The following is a 22,195-nucleotide window of genomic DNA, read 5'->3' on the forward strand; positions in this document are numbered from 1 at the left end:
ACAATATTTTAAGTCATTATTATACAGATCATAATCAGTATGGTTAAAATGTTTTTAATTTTTAATAAATTGCCATTTTTTATTATTTTTATTTTAATCAGGCATGGTATACAAAGTAATTAATTGCTCTCCATATAATCCTCTTTAAACTCTTTCTTCAGTTTAAATATTCATAAAGTAGGCATAATTTATCAGTCGGTGATATTTTTTTAGGACCATTATTATTGGTTAATCGGAATAAATAACGCCGTCCCGGGTCGACCGCATCCGGTTTCCTTTTGGCCCGGGTTTGGAAAAATCGCCGATAATTAAGATAAAAGGCATTTAAATGGTCAAATAATGCATTAAGTATCAAATTCAACTCTATGTGAATTGAAAAAATGCTAGGTTTTCAGCAGCAGATGCATTCTATACAGAAAATATGCAATAATGTGTGTTTTGGTCTCGCTACCCATTTTACCAACCAGATTTCATACAATCATTGAATTCCTTACCTATAGGTAATATTATGTGCTAAAATTTGTGGCGAAGACTTAATGTATCATTGAGAATATATTCCGTAAGTTTCAAAAGAAACAATGACATATCAACGAAGAAAACTAAAAACTTCGGATTACGAAGGTGATCTGACCCGTCCCGGCCCGGTTTTTACTACCCATTTTACCAACTATCATCTCGAATTAGTGGAATGGATAACTCGTTCCTATAATGAAACAGGAAATCGTCGGATACTTACGGTTTGTGAGTAGGTATCCTGTTTTATATAATTATGGTCGCATCCATCTTCCCAAGTCAATTCTGATCCGCTCCGCTCCACATACGGATCAGAAACCCTTGACTTGGGAAGATAGGTCGCATCAGGACTGTTTTGATTTGTGATTTGTATTGCTAACTTTTTTTAAATTACTGATATTCATGGTTACATTTTAAATACGTATACAATATTGAATTTAAAATAGTTATTAAAACTTTTTAAAAATGAACATACATGTACAAAATTCTATGTATGCCGCATCATTGGGATTATAATTGAAGGCTATCATTGATAATTCAAATATATCGTTAATGTGCGCATCAAATCAATAAGAAACAATTCAATATTATATAGCGCACATAAATTCAGAAGAATAATTAGTGTTACCGACTATTCAGTTAATGCACACATATTATTTAGATTTGAAGATAAATTATCAATTATTTCAAGATCTCTTTAACATAATTTTTGCGCGCTTCAAATGAATTTATTATATCTTCAAATAATTAAAAATGTCTCCAATTATTTGAGTTAATGTAAATTCATGCTCCATAAATATTAACTCCGCGGAACAGGTAAACATTAATGTTGGCTCAGCGTTTAAGCATGAAGCCGGCATATTTTCTTTCTTCATTTTCTCCGTATACAATGCCGATGAACATCTGCCGGGGGTGGGGGTGGGGGGTGGGGGGGTGCTACACAGAGACATTTAGGGCATATGTACATTTGTCCATCAATCAACCAGTCATCGTTTTCTTGCACAGCGGGGTTAAGGTGTCCCGGGTAAAATAACAAGCAATAACAGCATATTCATATAAAAGTAAAATTCTTTCAAGCGTCGCATATTTTTAGTAAAAATCGTTTGTCAATACATTAACAAACATCGTATCACGTGGGGAAATCCTTTGCTTACCTATTACGTCGTCATACAAGTGACGTAGAGCTATTTTTATCCGCTAGACTTTTAGTTGTTTATCACCTCGTTCCAGGTGAAAGATGCACTCAAACCATTTGCAGCTTGGGCTTGATATGTCGACATTAATATAGTAAATTTAAAGAGTGATACGGATCGGTACAATATCCTCTCAAATATAGCAATTTCCATAATCTCAACTCAAATGTTGGGCATTTTCCACATTCACATCCAAATCGTATCTAAACGAGGCAAAATATTGTACCTTCCGTATCAAAATCCTAAATCTGCAACTAGTTACCTTTCTGAATATGCCTAGGTCGAAATAAAATATCGTCATCTTTCACCTGTAACGAGTCGATATGTACATGCGTTGGTTTTCTTTATTCTAAATGACTATACACATCGGGGGCGATATCAAGGTCACAAAGTGATGTAAAGATTACTTTACAGTCTTTCGTTCACATATTATATATAAATATATGAGACTTATATATTATTGAAGAAATTTAGGGGGGGGGGATCATCTGACAAACAGATTAAAACACATACAGCTTGAACACTAGATAACGGCAATAAATAGCGAGAAAATATTATGACATTTTCCCCGTGATACAACTATAGACCTGTACGTCGTGACGTACTTTTATATTGTGACGTCATATAGTATGAAGTGCACCGAGGTACATTTTATGATGATTATTTTAACTTTACTCGGGACACCTTAACCCTGCTGCGTGGTCTATAATTCATATCCCCGTGACAGATCGTACTATCTGTCGCGTATCTTCATATACACGAGGGGACACAAGAGGCAGGGCCATTCTCTGTAACCGCTTAAAAAAAATTCTGCACGCATAGCCACAGATTTTAACGAATCTCGCATGAATGAAACATCTACATAACATAATTTTAAAAAAAAAATAATCACCTTAGAGTTTAGCTAAAACTGAACCTAGAGAAGTATACATATATTGAGTAAGTAACTAAGGTTATTACCTATTGTAAGAAAAGGTTTTGAATAAGGCTTCATTCAAACATTTAATCTAAGGAAAACATTTTGCAGCTGCATGGAGTTTCCGTAGATCTATGTAGATGGCATATGGGGAGAACAAGTAGACACATGCCTGTAATTTGTAAATATGAATTGTAGTATGCGATATAATGATAAACTCTTCAAGTTAACAAAAATGAAAATAATTTTTACTTTATTGTACGTAATTTGATAAGAGTCTGAGCCAATCACCAATAACTTTTTACTTAAAAATTAAATAGAAATTACACACCATAGCTTACTTTTGTGAAATCATTAATTCAGAGAGCTTATTTAAAAAAAAAAAAATCTAATCACAATCAAGTAATACATATTAGATGGGACACAAAAGTTTGATTACTTGCTTGTATTCATCTTGGTATTTATCTTCTAATAAATACTCTTTATTGATTTTGAAGGAGGCATCATATTGTCATTTTGGTGTGAGCCAAGTAGGAAGCACCAGTGTATGTTTGATCCTTATGTTGCTTCAAAGGACATGAAAGGGTATAGTTCATTTTACCGGAGAAATTGGGGGGAAAGGAGCTTTTTCTTCTTTTGAAATAAAAAAAAAATATTATCATGAACTTGTTTTATCTAAATTACTTTTATAGGTATTTCAAGAATGGCTCTCACTTTTAGGTAGGTCCTCATCAACAGGATATAATTCTATGGTCAGTATGTACGACTACCTGGCCTTGCATCGTCGCAAACCACGGGTTAATTGTTTCATTCTATTTCACAAACTATTTGTGAAATAGAATGAAACAATAACCCGTGGTTTGCGACGATGCTGGCCTTGTGACTTTTGAATAAGTGAATAAAACATTTAGATATTTTATAAAAACGTGCGTGACGTTGAATAAGAACAGGCTATGGAATAGCATTACTTGCATTTTTTCTGATTGTCCCTCCTCGTGAGTGCAAATATACAGAATTGGTACCTGTCATCTAGAGATATTTAAGGGTTACTGGAAACTTACATGTGTTATAAAATATCAAAATGTTATTTGGAGGAAGAAAATAATCCAGTGACTTAATGCTTGACTCGTTCTGTTGATATAACGAGGCCAGGTAATACTTCACCATAGGTAAACCATACAAAACAGTATTTACCGAGAGCTGACCCAAATATTTTGTTTATCTCTGAACTTGAAAGGTAGGTTGTACGTTCTATTTAGAAGCAAAAATAATTTCTTATTTCAGATAACTAGATTGCACTTAAAATCAAGTTAATGAGCTATTTTTAAACTTGCTACTTGAACCCATTAGTCGCACAGGGGTTAAACCCCTTTTGAGCCGAAAAGTTGGGCGAAGAAAATCAAAGTACAGAAAGTATTCCTGGGAGTGGAACATTTCTAACAAACTAATTGTATATCAAAGTAAATCCTCTGCGCTATTTTGAAACTGATATTAATTTTATTTTCACTAGATTGCTCAGTTAACATTGGTTCATTAAATTTATACTTTATACAGAGACTCGGCCGTACATGTAATGTTTGTCTAAACTTTCTTCCCCTCCCAGTCTGTTAGAATTCCCATGGGCACGAATTGTGCTCCTTTACTAGCCGACCTGTTTTTATATTCTTACGCGACATAATTTATTCAAAAGCTACATGAGAAGAAAAATATATTGTTGAGACCTTCAACTCGACATTTAGATATATTGACGACGTTTTATCTATTAGCAATAATAATTTTCATTCGAAATATCCCAGTGAACTCAAAATAAAAGACACCACATAATCTTTCACATCTAATTCGTACTTAGATATTCTATTGAACATCGGTATATGGTAACTGCAAACTAACAAATCAATTTTATGACAAATGGGATGGCTTCAGCTTCTCCATCGTCAACTTCCCAAATTTATGTAGCAATATTCCATTATCACCTGCATATGGTGTTTATGTATCTTAAATGATTCGATACACAAGAGCTAGTTCTTTGTATGTTCAGTTTTTAAATCGGGACAGGTTACTGACAAACAAGTTGATGTTACAGGAGTTCAAACAGTCTTGTTTAGATCAGCATTTCGCAAATTTTATGGTCGTTATAACGATCTAGTATGCCAATACAACCTGTCATTGGGTCAAATGCTGTCTGACGTGTTTCATACCAATTGTTCAGCCGTTCTTTACACACTGATTTTGATTGTGGATTACTCCATTAACATTTGACGATATCTTCTCATTTAATCAACCAAACGACTTAATGAAATCGGTTGTAAATGTTGCAATTTGTTTTCTAAACGACGTAATTATAAGCGCTTTTATTCTATCGATTGGTTGATTAAATGATAAGACATTGTCTTTTGGACTATTGAAGATCTTATCATATAATAAACCAAAATATTGATTAAAACCGATTGTAATTACGTTGTCAGCAAAGGATACTTACTCATCCTGTGCATCTGATCCTATCTCTGGTGTGGCCAGGGGTCTGTGTTTGCCCTGCTCTTAATTTTGTATTATTTATAGGAGTCACGATCGAAAGATTTATCAGTGCATGTTCATTATCTTTACTTTTTCATTTCTTACGTTCTCAAATTCTGCGAAATACTTTTCTAAGAAAATTAAAAGAATGTTGTTGAACAGTGTCATACATGACACAGTCCAAAATGTCAAAATTTACTTTAGTAAATTCTATGTATTTATGCAAGGACGGACTGATTCACGGAGGTGGGTTTCAATTATTCCATTTTCATCCGCACAAAACCGACATTACCTAACACTATTACTATTTCCAGGCTGATGAAGAAACCCCGAGTTTGTGTAGTGGGGGCAGGGGTGATAGGCCTGTCCACCGCCGTGCGGATCCAGAATGAACTGCCCAACTATGACGTCACGGTCCTTGCTGACCGTTTCAGTCCGGACACCACATCAGACGGGTCGGGTGGATTCTGGCAGCCACATCTAGTGGGCGGAGACAATCAGGATATGGTCATGTGAGAACTTTATTTATTTGTGGTGATTCTATACGTTGCGCAGGACTTACTAACCCTTTTAATTGCAGACAGTGGGGTCGCGACACTTTGAATTACCTATTTTATTTAGCCACATCACCACTGGCGAATCGCCTCGGGGCCCAGATGGTTTCCGGCTACTCTTTCTTCTCCGAACCACAGGTAGGCAAGAAACAATCAATTCGGATTCCTCGACCTTTCTAATATTTCACGGAGTCAGACATTTACCATATCCAACGTCTTAATGATACTGCACAAGGTCAGACATTTACCATATCCACCGTCTAGCATTAAATAATGATTCGATATCCAGCTATAAGATGCTTAGAATGTGCTACAATGTGTGTGAACATGTACCATGATTAAACAATACGTACTTGATGCTACAATGTGTGTGAACATGTACCATGATTAAACAATACGTACTTGATATTTTATATCCAGGTTCGTTTTACAGATAGTTTAAAATGTATCATGAAATGTGTCAGTTAAATTTTAAGACGATATTTGTTTTCATTAAATAATATCATTAATCTGTCCGGTGTCTTCTTTGAAAAAACAAACACCCAGGAGTACCCAAGGTGTTGATTTAACCAGGTGAAGGAACTGATCTGTTGTTATTTGTACAGTGTCCGGAGTGGCGACACCTGGTGCTAGGTTACCGAGAGGTGGACAGTCGGGAGATCAAACTGCTCTTTCCCAGGGCCAGGTATACGAACATGTACTTTACTTAACACAAGTGATTTATTTGATTTTTCGTTGTATCCTGCGCTATAATCTCGGAGCGATTCGCCAACGCTGCATACATGTATTTGGAAGGTAAAGATAACGAACAGTGATCGATCTCATAACTCCTATAAGCAATTCGAAATAGACGATGGAGAAGCTGAGATCATCCTATTTGTCATAAAGTTGAGTTGTTAGTTTGCCGATAATATCTACTTTCAATAAAATATCTAAGTATGAAGCAAAGGTGGACGACTCTGTGGTGTCTTTTATTTCGAGTTCACTGGGATATATCGATTGGACTGACGAATTCGGAAGAGGCGTAAGTCCAAATATCCAGCCTCGACGAATCCTGCCGAGATTACCTACTACAAGCTGTATTAGAAAAGCTTTCTATTAAAAAGATCTACTTCAAGTGACTTCAGGTTACACACCATGCCATTTCCTGCTCTCTGACTGGACGAATTTTCTATTTTTATTTAAAAGGCTTTATTTTAATTGGCTACCCAAAGACTTTTTCTTTTTAGCTGCAATAAACTTATTTTGTTTTCTTATTCTATTTAATACATAGATTTGGTATGTTCTATACTACCGTGATGATCCATGTCAAAGCTTATCTGTCCTGGCTGATGTCAAGGTCAGTGTGATAAATCAGCGAAATATTGCACAAATATTTGGGTACATTGTACCGGTGCATGGGGATTAAAATGTTCAACCCTGGTACTGCTGTAAATACGTTTGCTTGGTGTTTTTCATTTGCAGATTCAAACACAACAATGGTAATGTCATTGACGCAAGAATCGACAAGTTAGAGGATGTACGTATGTTTCTGTTTCTTTCATGTTTTAATTACGTCACACATCTGTTCTAATAGAAATTTTGATTGTGTAGTTAGTGAAAGAGTATGACGTAATTGTCAACTGTACGGGGTTGGGAGCCAGGAAACTCATCAACGACCATGACGTCACACCGATCCGCGGGCAGGTCACGAGGGTAAGGACGCCATTTAACATTTCTCAACTCTCATAAGATTATCCTACATATTCTCACATTATACACGGTGCTACGTATTCTGTACATTTGTTCTGTTCCTCAGGTCAAAGCCCCATGGGTGAAACTTTTTATGACCTACCAGGGAACGCATGGACACTGCGAGAATTACATTTTACCAGGGTATGTTTAATACGGACATGTTTAACCACCAATTTTTATCCCACATTTTTGCTCTGCTTTTTCTTTTTTGATGGTTAAACGTAAATTGGGGTTGTCAGTCTTCACTATCTATAAGTGTTTGTGATGTAAACTCAATTATCTTTGTGAATCCCGAAGCGTACCACAATTACATGTGTGATTGATCGAATATTGTTTAACGGGACGCTCGAGAATCTTTCACTCATAATTATGGAGACGTTACCATTGCCGGTGAAGGGCTGCAAAAATTAGGCGTATGCTTGGCGCTTAGGGTATTTGAGCAGGGAGGAATCCTCATCGTGCCACACCTGCTGTGACACAGGGCCTCGGTTTTTTGCGGTCTCATCCGAAGGACCGCCCCATTTAGACGCCTCTTACGACAAACAAGGTGTGCTGAGGATCTATTTTAGCCCGGATGCCTACGGGATCAATTACATGCTTAACAGTAAGAAAATGCAGCGGACCAGACCGGGATTAGAACCCGGGCCCTAATAATCTCTCGCCAGGTGCTCTACCAACCGAGCTATCTGACATCGGCGATCGAGCCCGTTTGACCGCTACATTCCTTCCTCCTTAAAATGGGCTTAAATGTCTTCAAATGTAACATGAAAATGCAACAGACCGGGATTCGAACCCAGGCCCCCTGAATCTCCAGTCAGGTGCTCTACCAACTGAGCTATCTAGCCACCGGTGATGGAACCTGTCTGACCGCTACACATGAGCACTATACCACAAGATGACCACTAGAGTAAACAATTACGTGTAATAAGTTCTGTTTCATTTCCTTTATCCACAGAGCTGACGCGGTGGTCCTTGGTGGAACTGGTCAGGAGGGAAACTGGAACACAGGTGTTGATGACGAGGACCGCAAAATGATTTTGGAGGGATGCGTGGAAATGATGCCTAGTCTGAAGGTAATTATTAGATCTTGAATAACTAGTCATGGAATATCATCTCGGACGAGCGATCTTCTCGGTTCAGCAAGCGACGGTTCGAGAATTGTTCCTGTGCACAAAAACCGAGGGTCACGTTACGTAGGCGATTATTAGTACCGGTATGTGCTTATTTTCCTAAATTGTCTAACAAAATCTGAATTCGACAGACACACACACGCTTGTACATCTGACATTGGTTACCTTAACTATGTATATAAGTCACAGAACAAGTTAACGTGTTTCATGTATCTTGACTTTATTACTATTGCTACAAATTCGTCGTTCATTCTCAAATTATGCTAGTACTCCTGAATATTTATGAAGTTTGGTTCCCTGTGTAGGAAGCAGAAGTGGTGCGACATTGGACCGGATTACGTCCCCACAGAACTTCCGGAGTACGTCTGGAAACAGAGAGACTCGCAAAGGGGAAATTGGTAATTCCAACATATAGCTTACACCAACTTTTCATCCTATAATCATCTAATCATAGTTATCATTATGTTGAATACTTGTAGTAGACTGAGTACGTGTACTTTCTGTCAAAGCCACTCGAAGGTCGATCTTGTGCTGTGAAGGATTAGGCCTACATGTGCAGCCTACACATATCTTCTGTTATCAAGACTCGTTGCAAACTCCACCAATAAAATACAATACGCAAGAACCAAGATGGCGATTTCTCGCTTTGTCGCAATCTCTACCCAGAGTTGTCGTTCCTTGCTCTCGGATACAGTGTCAGGAACGATAACTCTGGGTAGAGATTGGCTTCGTCGGTATGTCCTTGCGCGGTGCAAGTGATCTCTATTCATTAGTGTTTATACAGAGACAGCTAAAAGTGCTGAAGAAAAAACCGAAGAAAATGTAATAAACGGAAAAGTTGAACAATGCTTCGCACTCGTGGGAAAAAAGAAAAGAAAAAAAGCCCGTCTCACTCGTGAAATGAATACATGTAATCTGTATCCAACAACAAAACATTGAATATGGTTATTTGGTAGATTGAATACGTGTATATATGGTTATTTGTTAGATTGAATACGTGTATATATCGTTATTTGTTAGATTGAATACGTGTATATATGGTTATTTGTTAAATTGAATACGTGTATATATGGTTATTTGTTAGATTGAATACGTGTACATGTATATATCGTTATTTGGTAGATTGAATACGTTTGTATTTATTTGATAGGTGGTACATAATTACGGACACGGAGGAGCGGGGGTAACGTTACACTGGGGTTGTGCAGGACAAGTCGTCAGAGAAATTCGGACGGCCTTTACGCCAAACTTTTCGAGACTTTAAGAAAATCTAGTCATCTTAATTATTTCTAACAATGACAGATTTCAAGTATTTTACAGAGAATCAAACAAACCGTGTTTCAAGAAACATGTTTAGACTGTGGATGACAAGAGACTATTTTTAGACTGTGGATGACGAGAGACTATTTTTAGACTGTGGATGACGAGAGACTATTTTTAGACTGTGGATGACGAGAGACTATTTGACTCTCTGATATGTCAGAATAAAGGAAGCAAACGTTTCAATACGTGATCAGTTGATTACTGTAGATCATGAAATCTGTCTAATCCAAAACTTGTACAAATGTGTTCAGTGTGCTTTTTACTGTGTATTCAAATTCAATCGAACACTCTTATGTTAATTATAATCTATAAATAAAACAGAAATAAGTTTCTGATAAAGGTGTAGTCATTGGAACAGTGCAATTGTAGACGAAGTATAACTCGATTCTTTTTAATATATGATAATGAAATAAAAAGATAAATCATATTATTCATGGTCAATATTGAATTATTTTCATTATTTAATATTATACATTTATATAGCGCTATATCTAATAAAGACAATTACCCGAAAGCGCTTTACATATAAAACAATGAAAACAAACTAAAAGAACAATAAATACATAGAAAAGGGCATAAAATAATTATAAAACTGGGTTTTTTAAATAGTTTTTTTTAAAGACTGTATACGAGTCCATAAAACCGAATTACAGAAAAAACGCAAGTTTAGAAAGATAAGTTTTAAGTTTGTTTTTAAAAACGACACGAGGACCCAGTGGGAGACAGTTCCATAAAGTTGATGAAGGAACATCAAACCGTCTTTTACCATACAGTTTAGTGCGAGCGCGTGGCTTTATAAGGTATAACGAATCCGCAAATTGAAGTGTTCACTGTGGATGGTAGACTTGAACTAGTTCCTGGATGTATGCTGGAGCTAATCCATGCAGAGCCTTGAAAGTACACAATAGGATTTTATATTTCGTTCGATATGTCACACGTAACCAGTGAAGCAATATGAGAATTCCAACACCGCGACTTTGTTAGTGTATATTCTTCTAGACCTATCAGCTAGCTAGCCTACACAACGCCAGTACATCCCTAGACCCATCGGCTAGCTAGCCTACACAACGCCAGTACATTCCTAGACCCATCGGCTAGCTAGCCTACACAACGCCAGTACATTCCTAGACCCATCGGCTAGCTAGCCTACACAACGCCAGTACATTCCTAGACCCATCGGCTAGCTAGCCTACACAACGCCACTACATTCCTAGACCCATCGGCTAGCTAGCCTACACAACGCCACTACATTCGTAGACCTATCGGCTAGCTAGCCTACACAACGCCAGTACATTCCTAGACCTAATGGCTAGCTAGCCTACACAACGCCAGTACATTCGTAGACACATGGCCAGGGCTGCGTTCAAGATCGTAGCGGCTAGCCAAGGGGCTAGGTATGGTGGCTGATTTGTGCCATTTTACGATGTGTTGTCTTTTCCCCTCCCACTCATATTCATTGGGTTTCTCGCCGTCTCTGTTCTGATGTGAGTACTTTTTGCGTTCTAAGCACAGGGACTTGCTCGTGTCTAAAAACAGTTGTAAAAATCTTTTAAAATATCGTATTGTTTACTATTTTCACGGAATCAAGTCCCCGTGTCACAACGTACTTGAGAGCATTACATAACGTAATAACGTGTGATAACTTTCAATGCTTCAAAAACTTTATTTTTTCATTTAATATTATATTTTAGATACAATGTACTTTATCGTGAATTCTAACTGTGACAATTTTGCTTAAAGGGACTAATTCACGATTTTCTCCAAAATTTTCTATTTCACTTTTAATGATAAAAATCTACTGTCTAATTTGTTTAAAAGATTTCACATAAAAACCAAGGTTATACATTATTACAAAGGCCCATTTTAAAAAGTTATAATTATTTGTTTTGTAAACAAAGATTGGAGTATGTTATTGTTTACATTTTCAAAAGAAATGGATATTGATCTAAGTTTATTGTATCTTTCACATTTCAAGCATTTTGGGGGTAAAATGTGTCATCTAAAAGTTAAAATTTGTGATTATGCAAAATTAAGATGCTTTACATTACAAAATCAACATTTCACTTGTCTGTTTGTTTACATAAAAAGACTCGAGTCTTTGTTTACATAACACAGATTTAAGGCTAAAATATTGCTTTAATTCTTGTATTCAGAAGATCAAAAATTTGGCTGTCAACATTAAATGAGTTATATTTTTAATGTTTAACAACAAGAATGAAAAATATTTTTATCAAAAATCGTGAACCAGTACCTTTTTAAGGGACACGACACTGATGGGGTACCACCCATATCGTTTCATTGATATCTCCCATTATCTGTTTTATAACTCATCCTTTCTTAAGATCGAGTTCTTTGCTACTTTGAGCTTTATATCATGTCGTAACAAAAACTTTGATGTTACGCATAGCACCAAGATCGTCATTCATCCCTAAACAATCCACTTCCGCTTTTCTACATGGATCGTTGTCCTTAATCGTTTTACTTGTTTCGGCCGTATCAACACAGAATTCCTTGACGGCGAATGAATTTCGTAGACGACAAGATGATTCTTCTGGTAGTGCTATTTTTTCTATATCATCTTCAGCATATTCAGTCACTAACAGTGAGGGGAATTTCATCATTAGTGAGTTTCTCAGAACTGCATCATAGTTGGGAGGAGCGGCTGTCGTGTTTTGGACACTGTGGGTACTATTTTTCTGTGGTGGATCTTGCTGCCTATGGGGCGTAGAAGGATATGGTGGGACCATCTGTCCCTTCCTGGTCCTTGTTCCCTCCCCCTTAACATTATCTGAGTGTACGGAAGGATTAGTCACCAAAAACACATCAATCCCCGTACCGAGCCCCGCCTTCTTGAGTCTTGCCCTTTTTTCTGTTTGAATCCAATTCTGATTGTGAATAGCAAGAATATCAACCTCTTGTTGATTTTGGAAGGATTCAGATGTTTCATGATTTATATTTTCACGAATGAAGTCATATCGCGGAACATGTGTTTCACAAAGTGTGAATCAAATCTGGAAGACTTTCATATATGTTGTCTATTGACTGCTTCTATTTCGTAAAAGCATTTTCTAGATTTTCCCGCTGTGTGTTGTATGATTTAAATTCTTCTTTCATTTCTGTCAAACTTGTTTCCTTTCCCATGCAGACGGGTGTGTTGTGGAAGTTTCTGATAGGGGCTACTCGTGGCCTTGAGTTTATTATAGATATATCTATGAATCTCGGTCAAACGGTCTTCATCTCCAGACAATTTTTAGGTAATTCATTTCGTCATTTTATTAATTTCACTTTATTAAAACTGACAGAAAATAGCAAAAATAACTACGTAGAAGATATATTTCAACCCCTACCAGGGCTTTGCCCTAGACCCACTGGGGGGCCTAAAAGGCGGCCCTCAGACCCCCTACCTCATAAAGTTGCGATCCCCCCCCTTAACCGCAATTCCTGGACCCGTCCCTAATCTACGCGTAAGATCGCACAAAAACTCTGACATATCCAATAAATTGCAGTTAAATACTACCAGGGTAGCAGTTTTGTCTGACTTCTTTTATGGTGAGGAATTTTGTGACCTATTTGGACCACAGGGACTTAGCCCGTCTTGGGCCCGAACTCTGTGATGCTATAAATATAAATATCTATTTTTATAGTTTCACAGAGTTCGGGCCCAAAACGTGTTTCCGGTTCAATATCCCATAAGGATATTTGGCATTTAAACTGCGTACCCTGGATATACTAAGCGTCAACTAAGGATGTTGATGCGTATGTCTGTAATGTCGCCATTGTGAAGGCGAACGAGTTTAATGAACGTGGGTTGTGTGTGTGTGTGCATGGGGGGTGGGTTATGGAGCGCCAAATTAACATAAACTCAAATAATTGAAGATATCTTCAATTATTTGAAGATATCATCAATTCATTTGATGCGCGCAACAATTTAATTAAAGATCTCTTCAAATAATTAATGATATCTTCAATTCTGAATTATTGCGCGCATTAAATGAATTGGTGATAGCATTAATTCTTCTGCTGAATTGATGCGCGCTTTAATTGAATTAATGAGCTCTTCAAATGAATTAATGATATCAACAATTGAATTGATGCAATTGAAGAGAGCAATAATTGATATAATGCGCGCATTAAATCAATTGATGAGAGCATTAATTGAATTGATGCGCGCATTAATTCATTTGATGAGAGCAATAATGGATTTAATGCGCGCATTAATTCAGTTATTGCTCTCTTCAATTGAATTAATGATATCTTTAATTCATTTGAAGAGAGCAATAATTCTTCTAGAGAGAGCAACTAAATAATTAAAGATATCTTCAATTCAACATATCCACAATTGAATTAATGATCTCTTTAATTGAATTGTTGCTCTCTTTAAAAGAATTGATGCGCGCATTAATTCCTTATACAAAAGCATTGTAAATAATTAAAGATATCTTCAATTGAATTAAAGAGATCATCAAATTATTTATACCGAGCTCTAAATCAATTATTGCGAGCAATATTTCTACGAAATTAATGCTCTCATCAATTGAATTGAAGAGAGCAATAATTGAATTAATGCGCGCATTAAATCAATTATTGCTCTCATTAATTCAATTGATGCGCGCATTAATTCAATTGATGAGAGCAATAATTGAATTGAAGCGAGCATTAATTCATTTGATGAGAACAATAATTAATTTAATGCGCGCATTAATTCAATAAAAGAGAGCAATAATTGAATTGATGATATCTTCAAATAATTGAAGATATCTTCAATTATTTGAGTTTATGTTAATTTGGCGCTCCATAGTGGGTGGGTGGGGTATTTTGCTGTTTGGGCCCGAACTCTGTGATGCTATAAATATAAATATCTATTTTTATAGTTTCACAGAGTTCGGGCCCAAAACGTGTTTCTGGTTCAATATCCCATAAGGATATTTGGCATTTAAACTGCGTACCCTGGATATACTAAGCGTCAACTAAGGATGTTGATGCGTATGTCTGTAATGTCGCCATTGTGAAGGCGAACGAGTTTAATGAACGTGGGTTGTGTGTGTGTGTGTGTGCATGGGGGGTGGGTGGGGTATTTTGCTGTTTACAATGTAATTTGTCACTCGTTAGAAAATAAATGAGAAAAAATACACTTCCAGATAGTTGACCAATAATGTATCATATATATTGAGAAAACATCCCCCTAAAGAAGCCCAGATCACGGACGGTAATGTATCATACATAGTAAGAAAAGGTCCCCCAAAGACGTCCGAACCACGGACGGTAATGTATCATACATAGTAAGAAAAGGTACCCGAAAAGAAGTTCCGACCACGGACGATAATGTATCATATATAGTAAGGAAAGGTCCCCGCACCATGGACGAAGTTGCGAGTGGAATACCTATGGACAGGTTGCTATAAAAATCTTATGAAAATTACATACCACTGATGATGTTGAATTTTTATACGCTATATATTTCACAAAGTATACTTTTAATAGGAAAATTCCTCTATACCGAAGTCATGGACCGCTTAAGTGTCCGTCAGATGATTTTCAATCTGACCAGGGGCGATGATATGAAAGTACCCCTTTTCGTGATGCTGGCAAAAACGATGGAATTTTTTTTTTACCGTATGTAAAGTGATAAGAATCCAGTGTAATGTTTAACCAGGCGTTGTTAGCAAGTTCTTTAGAGCCGTCACTCGCATGTGCACAACTTCCGTATATCAGACATGTCACTGTCACTATACTTAGAATAAGATTGAAAATACTCCGAGAGATCGGTGCATTTGATGACTAGTGGGCGTGGGAGTTAAAGGAAACGATGAAAGCACATACTAGTACATCAGGGAAACAATGGGTCGTCAAAAAAGTACCAAAATCGAAAGTTCTTGTGACAAAATATTTGATTCAGGTTGTGGAGTACGAGTTGTCAAAATATGCATGCTAGGTCTTCAGGGACATTATATTAAAATAGTTAACTGTAGAAATGGGATCACACAGGTATCCAGGCATGACATAAATTTAGAATACCGATAGGTCCAACTCGAATTTTGAAATACATGTAAATCTAATATAGGAAATATTGATGTCTTATAAGTCAATGAAATTCAGGTCGAGATAAATTTTTAATTATGATTCAAAATATCAATGAAGTGTTTATGTAATTTTAAACAAATTAAGAAAAATAAAGTGGTATGTAATTAATATCATATTTAAATATTCTATGGAACATAGGCACGTGGGGAGAGGGGAGGGAGTGGGGTTACTGCCCCAACCAGAGTCTTCCATATTTGCTTAAATTCAATTCATATTTAAATATTTTATTGAACACAGTTGTTAAGGGCAAACTAACAACTAAAATTTATGACAAACGGGATGACTTTAGCTTTTCCATTGTTAACTTTGCATATTTATTAATAATCATTATATTATCATTTGTCTTAAATGATATGAAACGCGAGAGCATGTTCTACATATGATTAAAAAACCAGTTGTTATAATGTTCTTATCAGAAAGCTTCAGTTACATGAATTTCATCATGTGAGTGTACATTTAATCTACACGTACACGGCATAGACTTCACACAAAACGTTTAGTTACGCGTATTACCGGAAGTACGTGTAGTAGTTAATCGTTATCGTTCCTTACACTCATATATCATGTATGTGAGCAAGGAATGATAATTCTGGGTAGAGATTGCACAACTGGTAGCTGCACATAAAATATCGCGTCATACCGCCGAAGTACACAAATTTTGATGACGTTACAGGTACACTTTCAATAACTATTTGTAACTAAACCTCTCTGTTTAAGAAATAAGGTATCATTTTAAAAATATCTATCGGGATATAGATACGGGTTGGTCACGTGATCAAATTCCATATAGCCCGAAGTATTGCTCGTAATAGTGTTAGGGGCGATATCAAAAGTTCAATGTCTGACAAAAAACAAAATTCACATAGTTTTCACTAAGACCCACCCCCACCCTTCCCCTTTAAAATTGAATATGATGAATGTTGAAACTAATCGATTAACAGGTAATAACATAACATTCTGCATACCTTTTTTTATTGTTTATTCACAAATAATTGATTGATTGTATCAAGATTAACGTCTCTCTCGAGAAATTTTCACTCATATGGAGACGACACTAAGACCAGTGAGGGGCTTCTAATTTAGACAAATGCTCGCTTACGGCCTTTGGGCAGTGGGGGTTCTCTAGCTGCGACACGGGGCATCCGTTTTTGAGGTCATTTCCGAGGACCCGTGACATTCACACCCGATGCCGAGCGTTTGGCGATGGAACTGTCACTACCTGTTTTAATGACTTAGGTCTGTCGACTTCACACGGTTGTCCCGTGTCGCAGTAGGTGTGGCACGCTAAAGAACCCTCACTGCTCAATCTGACTAAAGTATAGACCTATATTAGATATAATATAGGTCTGTACTTTAGTCAGATTGCCCCACTGCTCAAAGGCTGTAAGCACCGAGCAAAGACCTAGATTTAAAGCCCTTTGAACACCGGTCTTGGTGACGTCTCCATATGAGTGAAAAATTCTCGAGAGAGACGTTAAGCAAGATACAATCAATCGATTATACCGATTGATGGGCTGTTCTTAACAGACTGATTTTGATTACGGATTACTCCGTTTACCTGATCAAGATATAGGGTTCACGTCGAGTATGACCGGTTAATAGGGGATGTTTACTTCTGTTAGGCACCTGATCCGATGGCCATCCCTGGTGTGTCTGCCTAACTTCTGTGGAAACGAGGGGTTCTTCATATTCGGATATAAATAAGCCCCTCGTTTCCAAAGAAATTATTTATCTACAGAAAAATTTGATCTATATTTATGGTATCACAGAGTTCGGGCCCAAACGGGCTTAGCTCCTGTGGTTTACTGGTGTGGTCTGCTACCGGCTCGGTTAATGTATGCCGATTCTGTTCTACGGCTCTCGTGCGGTGGTCATTCCTCAAAAGGGGCTTAAAAATGGGAGTAACCCCAACCTAGGGTAAAACAAAGTACAACCTGTATGGTTTGATGCAGAATTTTGTCTAGATTATGGAAATGATGTTTGTAGTTTGATAAAATGTATTTGACTTAGCCTAAATTTGGAATTTCTGTCACAAAGTCACACTATTTTTTGTGAAAAAAAAATAGTAAGTGCATTTTGTCCAATTATGGCTGACTTTATGCAGGAAATCAAACAAAAATGGTTCTAAACCACGTAGTCTAACCCAGCCAATTGTATCATGCATTTTATATGACAATACTGTGCAGGGTTTTTGGATAATGAATGAAATATGGACTTAAATTGTCAAAAACGTCTTCATTTTTCGTTCCGAGTACCCCCATTTCGTGCGTCTGACAGACCCATTCACCATAGAAGTGGCACATACTACACATCAAAATTTGTCTCATTATCCCTTCTCTCTAATGGTATATATGTTACCGGGATTTTAATACAAATTCTCCTGTTGTCAACCAGTTTGGCTGTCGTCGGATCCTTGTAGATTTTCTTGGCATAACTTCCTGGCTTTCCTCCTCCTCATCATCATCCATAACACCGGTGTCATCATTTACACTAGCTACTTCCTCTGCAACTGTTGAAGTTTCACTAGGTTCTTCCTCTGCTACTATTGAAGCGCTTCCTATTTCTGAAATATCATCTTGAGTAGTGTACTGCTGCTCCTCAAGACCGGTTGAGGTCTGATGATCAGTAATTACCAAAATGTCTTCCTCTGATGATGAGTCATGCACTTCTGGAATTGGTTTCTTTTTCAGTTTCCTTGGTTTGGGAATAGGTCGTTGCTTTGTCTTCTTTTCTGTTGCCTGAATCTGATTTATATCCTTGGTATTGTCCTCTGGAATATAACCAATTGGGAGTAACAGATTTCTGTGTAATGTTCTTCTCTTACTTTCTCCTGTTTGTTTCTTCACTACATAAACTGGAATATCCGGATTAGGTTGTTCTAAAACTATATAAGTATCATCCTCCCACTGATTAGCTAACTTGTGTTTACCATCAAAAGCTACTTTCTTGACTAAAACACTATCTCCAATCTGTAAAACTGATCCCCGTGTCCTTAGATCATATCTATCCTTCTGTTTGTTCTGTGATTGACTACTTTGTTTCGATGCTAATTTATATGCCTCTAGAAGTCTATTTCTTAACCTTTCTACATATTTTGTCTGTGGCTCTGTTTTATTCTGTTTTAAGCCGAAAGCAATATCAATTGGTAAATTAGGTTCCCTACCAAACATTAAGAAGAATGGCGATTGTCCTGTTGATTCATGGCGAGTACAGTTGTACGCATGAACTAAACAAGCTACATGAGATTTCCAATTTATTTTCTTGTTAGAATCCAATGTTCCTAGCATACTAAGTAGTGTACGGTTGAACCGTTCTGTGATACCGTTTCCCATTGGATGGTATGGAGTTGTATGGGACTTCTTAATTCCTAATAAAGTACACAGTTCTTTTACTAAATTGCTCTCGAAATTTGCTCCTTGGTCTGAATGTAGTCTTTTTGGAATACCATAATTTGGAATAAACTGGTTGAAAATAATTTCTGCGGTAGTTTTAGCCGTTTGATTCTTTGTAGGGAAAGCTTGTGCGTATTTAGTAAAATGATCTGTCACAACCAATATGTTCTGATGTCCTCCTTTTGACTGCTCCAAAGATAAAAAATCTATACAAACTAGTTCCAGTGGTTGTGAGGTTTGAATATTAACTAAAGGTGCCAAATCTGGTTGGGTTTTTCTCTTGATACAGTTCCTACAATTATTTATCCATTGCTCAATATCTTTTGTCATCCCTGGCCAATAAAATCTATCTCTAATTAAATTTGTTGTCCTGTCTCTGCCCTGATGTCCCATTTCATCATGTACAGCTTGCAAAATAATGTTGACTTGTGATTTTGGAACTACTAGTTGGAGTCGATTTCGTTCCTGGATTTTCACTTTTCTGTATAGTACATTATCCTTCATTTCCAATTGATCAAAAATCTTATACAGTGGACTAGCTGGTAATTCTCCTTTCCTTGGCTTTGTACCTTTATCAACAAATGTTCTCCAAGATCTTAACTCTGGATCATTCATCTGAACTAAATCCCACTGTATTGTATCACTGACTCCCATGTGTAGGTCAATCTCTGCCATTGATACAGCTTGAGGATTGCATGACAAAGTCTCTATGTATGGTATCTGCGTTCTGTTACAAATCGAGTTGATTGATTTAGCTGGAATTCTTGAGAGTGCATCTGCATCCTGGTTGTTCTTGCCTGTCCTGTACAAAATCTCAAAATTATATGCACCTAATGAAGCCAACCATCTATGTCCAGTAGCATCTAATTGGGCGGTGGAAAGAACATATGTAAGCGGATTGTTATCTGTAAGAACTATGAACTGGTTGCCGTATAAATAATCATGGAATTTGTCACAAATAGCCCATTTGAGTGCAAGAAACTCAAGCTTGTGTGCTGGGTAATTTTTCTCTGCCTTTGATAATCCACGACTTGCATATGAAATAGCTCTCTTAAATCCTGCTTGCTCCTGATATAATACCGCTCCTAGTCCTTGGCCACTGGCATCTGTATGTATCTCAAATGGCTTATTATAATCAGGATAACTAAGTACTGGAGCTGAAGATAATTTCTTTTTCAAATGATCAAATGCTTCCTGTTGTCTACTTCCCCACTCCCATGTTTTCTGTTTAGTCTGTTTATTCTTCTTTTTCTTACTAGTTGATGGCATCAATTCTGTCAGTGGTCTTGAAATTTGACTGAAATTTTTTATAAATCTTCTATAATATCCTGTGAATCCTATAAATCTCCTTACATCCTCAGGTGTTGATGGAACAGGCCAGTTTACTACTTTTTCCACTTTTTCTGGGTCAGTTTCCACTCCGCTCTCCGAAACAATATGGCCTACATACTTCACTTTAGTTTTGAAAAACTGACATTTCTTGGGCGATAATTTCAGGTTTGCAGATCTTATCCTGTCAAATACTGATTCTAATCTATGAAGATGCTCTTTGAATGTCCTAGAAAATATTATGATGTCATCTATGAATATGCAGCATATTTTCAAATGATAATCTCCTAATATTTCTTGCATTAATCTCTGGTATGTAGCAGGTGCTCCTGTCAATCCGAATGGCATCCGATTAAATTCATACAGTTCAAGTGGTCCGACTGTAAATGCAGTTCTTTCCTTGTGTTCTTTGCATATCTCTACCTGGTGATATCCTGACTTCATATCAATGACTGAAAAATACTTATTTCCTGCCATGGCATCCAACATCTCTTCAATTCTTGGAAGTGCGTATGCATCTTTCTTTGTCCGTTTATTTAGCTGTCTAAAATCCACACAGAATCTCAATGTGTTGTCCTTTTTTCTAACTAATACAACGTTTGAAGCCCATGGTGATTTTGATTTTCTGATGATTCCTGATTGTAGTAAAAGTTGTATATGTTCCCTAACATCATTAATCATAGATGGCGCTATTTTCCGATATCGTTGTTTGAATGGATGAGTGTCAGTTAATTCAATCCTGTGGTCTACATCAGTTGCATGTCCTACATCTGTATCTCCAGTGGAAAATATGTCTTTGTATCTCGATATAAACTCATTTGCCTGTTTGAATTCCTCCTTAGTGATATCTGCTTGATCTACAATTATCTTGCTTAATACCTCTGGAATATCTGTAGATTTCTTTGTTATTTCCTCAATACTAACTGGTTGTATTTCGCAAAGTATAGAATTTGGTCTAATAATTTCTGTCCCTGTTGTTATGTTGCTTATATAAACATCTATTTCTGAAGATTTATTATCATACTGAAGTAAAGATGGCTCAATATCTAAATCTGGACTGCTGGATTTCGCTGCTGGAACCAATATAGCAGATGTCTGATGGTATGGCACTGTGTTTTCTATAAATCCTTTTAATACCATGTTTGTATTTGGAGGTACTTTGATTATTCCTGATTCCCCACTTCGGACTATGCCAATGCGAAAATTATTCCGCCTTAATTCCTTCTCTCTCAAGTGGATAGATCTAAATGTAAGGTACCATGGCGTCTTGAAGTTCGAAGTTTGAAGATACCTATCTCCTGATTTTCTTTTGCAATTCTCAATCAATGATTTTAGAATGTTGGTTCCTAGAAGAAGTGGTACTCGATTGTTGTATTGACTGTCTGGAATAACTAATAGAATTGCATTCAATGGATTCTCTATGCCTTGAATTTCTAGTTCTACTTCTATGAATCCTTCATATGGCAATGGGTTTCCATCTGCACACTCGATGTTCATTATATTGTCTAATTCCTGG

The 22,195-nt window shown here is 36.8% G+C and overlaps 1 protein-coding gene and 1 non-coding gene across 6 annotated transcripts; one reads left to right on the forward strand and one right to left on the reverse strand.

Annotated features, from left to right (window-relative positions):
• Positions 1-693: 693 nt before the first annotated feature.
• On the forward strand, positions 694-10,318 carry LOC125670923 (D-amino-acid oxidase-like). 5 transcript variants are annotated; one of them, XM_048906362.2, is made up of 13 exons: positions 694-745; positions 3,120-3,207; positions 3,315-3,342; positions 5,451-5,648; positions 5,717-5,828; positions 6,296-6,375; positions 6,964-7,029; positions 7,155-7,209; positions 7,284-7,385; positions 7,489-7,565; positions 8,380-8,497; positions 8,860-8,952; positions 9,705-10,318. In XM_048906362.2, exons 3-13 carry the CDS (start codon positions 3,326-3,328, stop codon positions 9,816-9,818), a joined length of 1,032 nt encoding a protein of 343 aa, XP_048762319.2. In that variant the 5' UTR covers positions 694-745; positions 3,120-3,207; positions 3,315-3,325; the 3' UTR covers positions 9,819-10,318. The 5 variants fall into 5 exon arrangements, with proteins under 5 accessions (XP_048762319.2, XP_048762325.1, XP_048762321.2 ...); XM_048906368.2 differs by lacking the exons at positions 5,717-5,828; positions 6,296-6,375; XM_048906364.2 differs by lacking the exons at positions 3,120-3,207; positions 3,315-3,342 and having other exon boundaries at positions 697-745.
• Positions 8,196-8,269, reverse strand: Trnas-gga (transfer RNA serine (anticodon GGA)). The gene has a single exon. It is a non-coding gene; the product is annotated as a tRNA-Ser (tRNA).
• Positions 10,319-22,195: the final 11,877 nt, after the last annotated feature.

This window comes from Ostrea edulis, chromosome 4 (genome assembly GCF_947568905.1).
Source record: "Ostrea edulis chromosome 4, xbOstEdul1.1, whole genome shotgun sequence".
In the NCBI taxonomy this organism is placed as follows: Eukaryota; Metazoa; Mollusca; class Bivalvia; order Ostreida; family Ostreidae; genus Ostrea; species Ostrea edulis.